The sequence below is a fragment of the Phaethon lepturus genome, unplaced genomic scaffold (assembly GCF_000687285.1).
Source record: "Phaethon lepturus isolate BGI_N335 unplaced genomic scaffold, ASM68728v1 scaffold41912, whole genome shotgun sequence".
Taxonomy (NCBI): domain Eukaryota; kingdom Metazoa; phylum Chordata; class Aves; order Phaethontiformes; family Phaethontidae; genus Phaethon; species Phaethon lepturus.
Genome location: NW_010526278.1, coordinates 7,753 through 18,822, shown reverse-complemented (window position 1 = coordinate 18,822; position 11,070 = coordinate 7,753). Strand labels below are relative to the sequence as shown.

Here is an 11,070-nt window from a genome sequence, read left to right as displayed (position 1 = left end):
GAGCAGCCGGTGTTGGGGCGAGCAGTGCAGTCCTGTTCAGGGGAGGGAGGGTTGATGAGGGTTTGGTGTATGTCCCTCACCTCTTTTTCAAAAGTAAAATAAGCTTCAGCTCTCAGCCTTGTTCCTCACCACACACAGCCACTACAGCGTGGTTTGGGTTTTTTTTAAGGCGCTGGGAATACACAGCCAGGGGCAGGGCCCCATATCCCTGTGCAGGCATGCCCCTCTGCTCACAGGCCTGGGGTGAGGGCAGAGGGGCCCCAGGCAGCTGACCCTGCCAGGCACAACACCCTACTTGCCCCAGCCTCCAAAAGCCAAGTGTGAATTATTTTTAATTATGATTTCCCAACCCCCCAGCTGCTCACAAGGCTTCACTTAGGCCAGGCTTGGGTAGAGAAAAGCCAGGCCTGCAGGGGGCTGGCCACACCTTACCAGGAGGGCAGCAAGGGTCAGGGCAGCCCAGCTGCAGGGTTCAGTGAAGCCCAGAGCACCCTCCTGGCCCCAGGGAGCTGCAGCAGTGGCAGCACTGGAACTGAGCAAAAGCACCACTTGTGCTCTTCACCCACTAACCCCCAGTCAACCCAGGGCTGGGGAAGCAACAAAAGCAAGCCCCGAGACACTCTGGCACAAGCCCAGACTCTTGCACCGCAAGTCCCAAACAGTAGCACAGGTAGCCTTCTCCATTCTACATACTTTATTAGATTCAGAGCTGGACAAATCACAAAGTGTACAAAATGGAGACCACACTACCAGAAGCAGGACTGTGGGTAGCAGCAGCATTCCTATGGCCCAGAAGCGTTTGGTAGAAGTGTGGAGTGGGGCAGGGGGCTCTTACTGCCAACTGCATTTTAGATTCCCAAGGACAGACTCTGTTCACATCCTGACAGAGCTCAGCTGACCCACACTCTCTGGGACTGAGGGCCACATTTCCAATTTGTTTGGAAAGGACAGACTGGCTCAAGCGAGCAGTGGGTGGGGGTAAGTGCTCTAAGGACCTGAAATGCTGTGCCACCCACACAGACACACCAGCAAGAGTCTAAACCCTCATCCTTTTTGGTCACAAACCTTCCAACAGCAGAACTCTATACTGATGACTTTGCAAGAAATAAGGTGGTGGTGAGATGCAGTGAGCCCACCATCTCCTCTGGTAGAGGCCCAACTCACTCACCACCCCAGGCATCTCAGACTGGCCAGCAACATCTACCACAACAGCAATAGCTAGTACAGAAACCAGGGCAACTTCAATTCAGATTTGTCCAGCCTATGTTTAGGTCTATTCTACGAGTACATATGCACAAGAACTTCAAAAATACTAGGATATGATGCAAGTAGTGAGACACCAACAGAAGAGGAGTTTAATGGTGGACGTTCCCTAGAAAGATCACGAGAGGATGGGAGTTAGACTAGCCCTTCCCCACCCTGGGACAGGGAGCAGGAGGCTGACTGCACCCCTGCACACAACGGGATTCTGAACTTCATCTGCAGCGTGGGTGGTAACTGAGCACAGGCAGGCGAGTCCGCTCCCAAGGTGAGCCACAGGGTCTTTCAATCTGCGTAGAGGGGTCAGGCAGATGTTTTCTCCGAATGTAGCTGAAGACTGAGGAGAGGCAGAGGATGGCTTGGAGAAGAGGGAGCCTGCCAGCTTGCTGGGGCTAGCATCTGGTCTCATAGATCCCGCTCCTGCCGATGTACCTCACCCATTTTATCACATCATGGTCACTGTAGTTCAGCTTTGGCTCAAAGACTTTCAGGTAGCGCACCTTCAGCCCAGAGGGTGCAAATGGGACCTATTAAGAGAGCGAAAGGCAACGGAGAGCATTGGAACAGAGGAGTAAGACGCTCTCCACACACAAAAGCCAGAGGGCCCCTTGGCTACGCATCTAGAAATGGACACCAAGAGCCACTGTTCCCTTCCTGACTCCCTGCATGCATGGTGACAGGCTCTAGTGGCTTTAAGGACAATTTTCTTCCATTAGCTTTGCCATCTGGCTGGCCTCATGTGGGGAAGAAGAGTCACATGGCAGCTTGGGACAGGGAACATTCAAACCTGTGCAGTTCCCCGAGGGCAGAAGGGACTGGACTGACAAAGCATCTCCAAGGTTAGCTGCAGCCTGGAAGGCAGACAAGGACTCACCTCAAAGTTCATGGAGATCGGGGGCCGAGCCCACTTCTTCTTGTCATTGGTGGGCAGCAGCTCAATCTCTGCACTGATCTGGGATTCCTTCATTCCAGCCATACGTTTTATCCTATCAGAGAAAGCCCAGAAGTGAGGAGGTGCCTGAGTTTATTCTCCCTTTCACCACATGTGCTCAGGGCAGACAGGAGCACTGAACAGATTCTGTCCCCCCAACCCCTGCCATTGTGGCACCCCAGACCCAACATGCTCACTTACTTCCAGACAATGGCATTCTCACTGGCCTTGTACTTTGCCTTCCCTTTCATACAGATGACTTGCACTCCACTAGTATTGAGGGGTGTTGGGATCCGGACCTGGAAAGCAGAGTCTAGTGAGCACGGGCAAGGAGACTGCAGCCTGGGCACTCCGTGCAGTCTCAGGGGAAGACCACCTCCTCCCAGGAGAGCACAGCTGGTACCCTGGACCCTTTGGCCTTCCTTCTCCCATCTCGGGGCCCAGAGAACATCAGCCACCATAAGGCATCCTAGGCTAGTTCTCCAGTTTCTTGCTTTGAAGGAAAGGTTCAAACACATTTTCAGAATCCACAACAGCCAATCAAGAAACAGAGCAGAGCTCTCCAGTTCAGGGTGCAGGAAACCTGGCTAGTGTTGGGCAGATGACCTCAGGCAGGATGCCAGGCTGGCCAGGGAGGGTCTGGTAGCACCAGGCTCTGGACAGCCTAGCTTTGCAGCAGTAAGACTTTCCCAGAAGGGGACTAAGCTGCAAAGCGACCCTTAGTCTGTCTTACACAGCTCATAGCCTGCTGTCTGACATACCATCAGATCATGCAGACAGAAGAACATGAACCTTTCACAGTGGCCAAGACATTACGTGAACAGTTGCTGCAGGAAGTGAAGCCTCTGCCAAGGTGGCTGTGCAGCTGAAAACAACTTCCACCTCCCTACTCTACAGCAGTTCCCTTCCACAGCACAGCAGCACCATGCATCCGTGGGGCATTCAGTGCACTTAGTCCTGTACAAGCTTGAAAACTCATCTGTGAGGACTCCATAGCAGGGGACAAAATAGAGGCACAACCGCCAGGCACAAGAGACCATAGCTTTTTATTCTCTTACCTCTATCTTCTGGGCCAGCAAGGAAGGTTTGAAATTGGATTTGATCACCACCTTCACCTCCAGCTTGGTCCGACCCACCTCCCGCACCAGTGGGATCACACGGAAGGGAAGGATAATGTCCTTAGTGGTTCGGTATCTGCAGGGGTGGAAGCAACAGTGAACTCTGAGGAGTTAACTCCCTTATGGTCTCAAATTGTATCACCTTCCTAAAGAGAGCCTCTGCATACAGGGGACAGCTTTGAAACATCAGCCAGAAAAGGAGCCATCGAGAAGAAAGCAGTGGTAAGATCTGTGCTACCCTAGGGCAGCAATGGTTTCTTGAGTCCCAAGTTTTATATCTTGGTCCTGCTAATGGCCCTGTTCAAGGACACCAGTTTTAAGCACAAAAAAAACCCCAGATACAGCAAGCTAAAGGGTAAGGATACCCACATCCAACAGTATAGTTGTGGCAAAGAAAACCATGCAGTTGGGCTTCTACCATGTGTAAGAGAAGGATTTGTAGGATACCCTACAGATTCCACTCTGAAAAGAAGGCAAGTGCATATTTGTTAGATACTCAAGGGCTGCAAGTCTGCCTGAGAGCAGCAACACTACTGTAGCAGCAAGCAGATGCCAACACCAGCCTGTTCATCTCCCACCACCATACCTCATGAGCTCAAATTCTCCATCTGGCGGAATGAAGCTGATGCTCCTCTCAGAATCAAACTTGCTGAGCCTCACACACTGGTGGAAAGTGCAGTCGTCGATGGCAATTGACTGTTTGCCACTAAGAAAACAAGACAGTTAAACAAGTGCGTGCTGCAGCCCTGGTATCTTCGTGCAGTCATAGTCTGCCCAGGCAGAAACTACTCTACAGAGCGTTTTGCGATCACAGGTGTCCAGGAAATGGGGAGGCAGGGGGAGATTTAGGGGACAGCAGCCTCTTGGCTCAGACTTTCCTTGTTTCACTACCACAAAGATCATACTTCAGGAAGCTTGTTTGAAAGAATTCTCTCCCTCCTCTCCCCAAAGAGAGGAGAGAGATTAGAGTAGCACCCTTCTGTCACAGCCAGCAACACAATGCTCAGGTCTGCCAGCCAGCAGCACCTCAGTATTGTAAGGGCAACTCTGCTAGTCCAAGTCTTCTTGCAGCACAGTTCAAAGGAGAGAAAACACTTTCCTGTCCACAAAGCTATCCCACTGCCACACAGCCAGGAGATGCCAGGTTCAGGGTCTTCCTGTTCAGAAATCTTTCCACAGCTGTTCATTTCCACACTGCTAGCAGGTGGTTTGATTCTGAATCAACTTGCCAAAGACCACAATATTATGCCATAAAAGTTTTTCTCTCACTTCTAAAAATCCACACAGCTACCATCTGACCATCTAGGTGTACCAGCCTAATCTGCCAGCACTCAGCTTGTGCTGGATTCTAATTTCCTAGAATACCTTCCTGGCTACAGGTCCCAAAGTCAGCCAAGAACTCTTCTCAGCTACTGAGGAGGACTAGAAAATGAGAAGGCAGTAGCAACAGAAGAGGCAGCAGCATAGAGAAGGTACAGCAATAGAGCATTGTGATATCTAGGCTGCCTCAACTGCTAGGAGCAAAAGGACAACTATGCAAGCATACTAAGATAGGATAAGCACTACAGGCAGGTTCAGCTGTCCTAGGAACCACCATTACCTGCACAAACAGGAAGCAGACTGACTCCAGGCTGACTGGTTGTTTATTTTGCATAACCCAGTGGTGTAGTTTGTGCTTCGTAAGTGAGAGTTAGTTTCTCCTAATCTGTTGGTTTCTTTGGAACACTGCTGGGAAAGCCCTGTTGCCTAGCAGTGGTCCAGGTCTCGGGCAGCATTACTCAGGGTTTAGTGTTGCCACATGCTAGATGCCAAAAAGCAACTGGCAACAGCTGTCCCTTCTGGTCACCTCATAACTAAATGCTTCTGGAGAGTGACATCTCCAAGCTCTTGCCCACCAGAGAACCACAGCTAGGGAGAACAACCCAGCACGAGTCCCTGTCAATCTTGCTTCTGCAACTCAAGAAAATAGCACATTTACAGGCAAAGGTAGTAACAACACAGAAGCTTTGGAACAGTGTTACTGACTCTCCACAGACAACATTTTCACTAGTGTATATCCCCACTTGGCAGCAACCTGAGGCTCATCCATTTTACTAGGTAGATTCAGGTACAGGAAAGATGGCTTAAAGGTGACAGTGAAGTGATAGCTCTTGGCTTGGTTCTGCGAGAAAAGGCAAATAGCAGCTCAGCTTTGTTTACAGGAACCATCATAGAAAGTGTCTGAGATCTGAGTTACATGCACAAGTCACACAAAGCAAGAGACAGGGGAGGAGAGCAGAGTGCACACACAGCTGAAGCATATCATCTACCTTCCCAATTCACTGGGGGTCAGCAAAAAAAAACAAACAATAAACAACCAAGAGAAACAATTGAGTTGCAAATGGTTAGAGAGAGAAAAGTGGCAGTTCCTTTGCTTTTATGTCTTCACCCCAAGCAGGAAGGCTACAAAAGGCATCAGACCTGTTTTCAGCTCCAACATGGGTACTGACTGAGGTGCAACTGGGAAGGAAGGTAGCTGGGCTCCCAGAATTGACGAGCCTCCAATCCGCACAGCCACTGACCACCTGTATGTCAGACTAATACTGGGTAAGCCCCTCCTGCTGACAGCTGTTCTAGTTTGTGAGAACAGTCTGGGTAGAGCAGGCTATGGTCAGAGGGGTTCCTTCACTGTTCCTTGGGAGCTGCATCCTATGAGTAAGAGTCTCTGCACTGATTACAACTGCTAGAGACACAAATTCTGGGAAAACTCAGCCTGGGAAAGTCTTTCTAGCTGCAAGAACTCCACACTTAACACTATGTTTGTATCTTAATACTTGAAGTGCTGTAGAGAAGCCCTCTGTATTGAGACCTTCAGGCTGGTAGCTTGCATGACAACTGACCTACCCAGAGAAAAGTCAGCAGTAACATCTGAAGGGAATAAAGATTAGCTTTGTCTGTCAGATCAGAAAAGTGCTACCCTTTCATAAAAGTCCCTGGTGGCAAGTGGCTTTTACACCGATGCCTCTTACCTTTTTCCCGTTTCATCCGCAGTCCCTTTGCCCTGTTTTTCAATTACAATCTTGTCATTCATGCCAAACTTGCACTCTGGCATTCCGCTCAGGTAACTCTTCATCACCACTCTGCCAGAGACATGGGCACTCAAAACCTGACCTGGTGTAGAGAAAAGCACGGTTCAGAACACTTATGCTAGTCCCACTCACAAACCCTGAAGGGGAAAAGGATGCCAGCTCAACACCTCCTACTTACCCTGGGGGGACATCAAGAGGTTCACACTCTCCAGCACATCAAGAAATAGTTCATTGCGACGATATTTGATCCCTTCACGTCTCCATCCAATCTGTCCAGTCACCTGGCTGGTGATCTGGGATTGCTCTTCCTTAGTCTGAAGGGAAGAAATGACATCTTGGACCTCTAGATAAACTCAAAGAGTAAGAAAGCTTGCTCTAAATCTAAGAGCAAGTACTTGCCATTTATTACACATAACTGCTTTTGACACTTAGATATGGGTGCTATCACGCACCCCATGATTTGGTCAAAAAAATAAATCATCACATCAATACAGCAAATCCTATGCCTAACTAGAAATTACAGAATCATTAAGGTTGGAAAAGACCTTTAAGATCAAGTCCAACCGTTAACCCAATGCCACCATGCCCACTAAAGCATATCCTGAAGTGCCACGTCTACACGTTTTTTGAACACTTTCAGTGATGGCGACTCCACCACCTCCCTGGGCAGCCTATTTCAATGCCTGACCACTCTCTCACTAAAGAAATTTTTCCTAATATCCAGTCTAAACCTCCCCTGGTGCAACTTGAGGCCATTTCCTCTCATCCCATCGCTAATTACTTGGGAGAAGAGACCAACACCCACCTCACCACAACCCCCTTTCAGGTAGTTGTAGAGAGTGATGAGGTCTCCCTTCAGCCTCCTCTTCTCCAGACTGAACAACCCCAGTTCCCTCAGCTGCTCCTCATAAGACTTGTTCTCCAGACCCCTCACCAGCTTCGTTGCCCTTCTCTGGGCACACTCCAGCACCTCATCGTCCTTCTTGTAGGGAGGGGCCCAAAACTGAACAGAGTATTCGAGGTACGCCCTCACCAGTGCTGAGTACATATTGGTCATAATGACAGCAGGAAAGGTTCTTCCATTTCATTAGCTAGTCCAATAAGGCTACATCTAGTTGCAGGGACGCATGGGGTCCACCAATGACATTCAAATCATGTCTGAGACCGTCACATTAATCCATATGTTAAGCAGAGAAGCAATAGACTGACCAGTTCACACCCTTATCCAACATGAAACCCTAGGGCCAGAGACAGTTCATCCCCAAAGACTGCTTCTTAATGACCACAGTCATTAGAGTTATACACCAACACTAACTTAACATGCATCTAAATGTCCAGGCTCTAAGCCTCCAAAGAGCACTACGGATTGTGTCAAGAGGCACAGGGAGGTTTCCTACCTGATGCTACAGGTGGGGTCCAGTCACACGCAGAAAGTCAAGAAGTAGATGTATAGCAGCAAGTGTGGTGCACACAGGGTTAGCAGGCAAGCAGGTCAAGAGCAAGAAAAGGGAGTAAGGGAGAAAGAGGCAGGTTAGGTTTAAGGCTACCTCAGGACAGGAACAAAGCAGGCTAGCTCATCATTAACTAGGTAGCTAATTAGCACAAACAATATGAGGGGCTTTGACATTTAGCTCCCCTCAGGAAACCCAGCACTCCTGGCAGTGAAATGGCTTTTCAGACTTGGCCCATTATGCACCACCTAAATATAAGGTAGAGCAGAGGGAGTGACAGACAGGCCAAATACCACTCCCAATAATGCTCCTACACAGAGTAGACTCCTCCTGTTGCCATTCCTAAAGCAAGCCCTGGATGTTTACCATGGCACAGATGCCCAGTCTATGAGAAGTACCAGGCACCCGGGACTGCAGGCATCTTAACTCTGGGTCCTGTATAAAGTTATATCCATCTTAATTCTGCCTCTTCCACCAGCATGACTGCAGAATGCAGAAGTGGGTCCTGCCCCAGCAGCCTTGCATTGGGCCCACAGGGTGGCAGTACATGATCTCAGCTTTAAACCAGCAGTGGCTTGGTTTCACACAGGCTCTTGCCACAGACATTGTCACTCCTTGAGCAAGCAAAGCCATTACTGTAACATCTAAGAGGCATAGCGTTTTATACTCCACTGGGAGCTGCCTAGGTACATGCTCAATGCAGTACAAAGTACCTCCCTTGTCTCTCCCACACACAGAAAAAAGAGGACTCCTTGTCTGCCTTGTTCAATGCTTTGTTCAGGCTTAAGAGGAACGAGAGACACACAGATATAATACCCAGTTCTCTGGCTTTCAAAGGGACACTGATGGCTGACATTGCCATCTCCTGCAGCAGCATCAGTGCCATGAACCTCTACTGGTCACTACAGAAAGTGACTGGATGGATCTGGGAGCAGATGCCTGAAGAGTGCTGAAGCTGAGAACACCCAGCAGCACAGAGTGTTCCCTAAGGGAGGGACTGAAGGTACCTGGTTCTGAAATTTCTCAGGACTGGGAGCTTCCCTGAGCTGGATGAAAAAGTCAGCTGAAATGGGACAAGAATATCCAACTTGTACTCAGTTGCCAGCATGCTGACTAGAATAAAGGCAGACAGCTACCAGCAGGTTTCCTGGGCTCTGGCAGCTGGTGGCAGCCCTCTCCTCACTTTCAAAAAGTTATACTAGCATTTTAGCACTAAAGCATGTCTAAGGTTTGGGTGAATGCTGTAACTAAGAGCTGACCAACTCATACTCCCAGAAAGCACTTGGAGGGGAAGAAAATGACAGCACTCAGCTAGTTAATGAAGTCTGGACAGATACAGGACCTGAAGGGTGAGAACTGAGTACATGGAGCACAGCTCCACCTCGAGGTATAGGAGCAGGTTTAGCCTCTGCTGGAGGAAGTTATATGAGCCAATGCCTGCATCAGTTCTGATACTAGACATCGGCTCAGCCTGCAGTCCTGCTATTAGTGGGCTACTTCATGGGTAGGGACTAGAAGTGAAAACATGCTGCACACCAGCACCTTTTAAAACCTGTGTGCCACATCACCCCATTCCCAGAGCATAGGGGCACTTCCCTTGGCCAGGAATGCAGCAATATCGGACCCACTTTCAAAAAACATAAAGCAGATCTTGTATTCCAAGATCACCAGCCCTGGAAAGACCACTGTAGCCGTATGGGGTGGGCATTCAGAGCGCAGCAGCTCAGTATGCCTTGAATCTTTCATTGAGAACAAAGTCAAAAAGTTGAGTTTGGGAAGTCTGCCATAACTGTGTCTTTTGCTCTTTAAATTCAGCCGGACACAAGCTTAAGGAAAGCACCATCATGACCTAAGCAGGGATAAGGGAACATGGATGACAGGCCACCCAGTCCCAGATTCTGGCCTAAGGTACCTGCCAGAAGTTGGCAGTAAGTGAAGGAAGAGTTGGAGGCTAGATGTACCAGAGTAATGTTTCAATTGTTGCCCTTGCCATACTGTGCCTGGAAAGGATTATTTCTGCTTTTTTGAACTGGGCTGTACAAAATTCCAATGCACAGCAGAGTAACTGCTTACTTAGTTGAAGCTGTAGTCCAGAACTCTTTGTAGGGGAAGGACTAAACCTGCTGTTGAATGCAACAAGATGCTGTGACAGTGGTTTGCACACAAACAGCACAGGAGTTTGTTAAAACAGACAAAAGGAAAAAAGAGCTAGGGAAGGAAGCAAGGGTGGTGGTTAGTTTTCAGTTTTCCTAGGAACAGGAGCTGACTCAGCTATCTTGAGTGCTGACTGCCCAAAACGTCAGACTGCAAAAGGCCAGAGTGATTTACACTTTGGCTTGCGATGGGGGATTGAGACCGGATGCACTCACATCTGGCCACTGATATATGCACACCCCCTTGCAAAACACTGTTTGCTGTTCTAGCACAAAATACACTGCTCAGGGGCAGCTTCTCTCTCACTTCCTTCTTGAGATGCAGCTAGTCTTGCTACTAGTAGATTAGAAGTTTAAAAGCGAGTTCTTACGAAGTCAGTGCTGATGAACGGAGTTGAAACAGAGCCTCCAAAGACTTTGGCCTTTACTTATCCTTAATAAGAACAGTCGCCAGGCAGGCTCTTGTTCAGCACTTCGGGACTGAAGTTTCACCCAGCTCTCTGATGCAGGCAGCTTCAGTACAAACTGACTCCCAGCTTTTCTCCTGACTCACCTGCTACACAGGTGAGAGGCCTGAGTTTTAGGCCAAGTCCTCATTATGAGTTGCACAGCTGTCTTAGATGGACAAGGTGAGCAATATCCCTTCGGGACACAAGAAACAGTGACTGTAACAGTCCTTTGGTTTCAGAGGTTGAATATGAGCTGTCCAAGATGGGAAGTATAGTTTTGAGGACCATAGCCTGGAGCAGGATTAGAGCTAGTTTAACACACACATTCCCAAGAACAGTCCGATTTAAGTGTCTTTTTCCCCAGGTGCCCTTTATCTTCTACCTCCACATAAACTTTATTGTAAAGGTTAATATTGTGCCAAATGCACAGTAGAGATTCTAATCTCTAACATGAGAAAGCTTAGACTGTATGGATGGTGATCTGCAAAGGTGTTACAGGCAGCAGAGTAACATCAGCTTCCTTGCTGACAGCAAGATCCACAAGGCTGAAGAATACTTCATTACAAGGCAGGTATGAAAGTCTGACAGCTCCAACCACTGAAAGTTGGTGGAAAACAGACCTGCTCAGTGAGATTCACAC

The 11,070-nt window shown here is 48.7% G+C and overlaps 1 protein-coding gene across 4 annotated transcripts in view; it reads right to left on the bottom strand.

Moving 5' to 3' along the window:
- Positions 1-676: 676 nt before the first annotated feature.
- Positions 677-11,070, bottom strand: part of AP2M1 (adaptor-related protein complex 2, mu 1 subunit) — a 17,991-nt gene continuing 7,597 nt past the window's right edge. For 2 of the 4 annotated variants that reach the window (XM_010283018.1, XM_010283019.1), the window contains 7 exons: positions 6,556-6,691; positions 6,318-6,459; positions 3,896-4,015; positions 3,250-3,385; positions 2,393-2,490; positions 2,135-2,246; positions 677-1,787 (listed from right to left, as the gene is read on the bottom strand). In XM_010283018.1, coding sequence (XP_010281320.1) covers positions 1,653-1,787; positions 2,135-2,246; positions 2,393-2,490; positions 3,250-3,385; positions 3,896-4,015; positions 6,318-6,459; positions 6,556-6,691 — 879 coding nt within the window. In that variant the 3' untranslated portion in view covers positions 677-1,652. Of the gene's footprint in view, positions 1,788-2,134; positions 2,247-2,392; positions 2,491-3,249; positions 3,386-3,895; positions 4,016-5,618; positions 5,631-6,317; positions 6,460-6,555; positions 6,692-7,774; positions 7,781-11,070 lie in introns of all 4 variants that reach the window. The other 2 variants (XM_010283016.1, XM_010283017.1) reach the window with 2 other exon arrangements.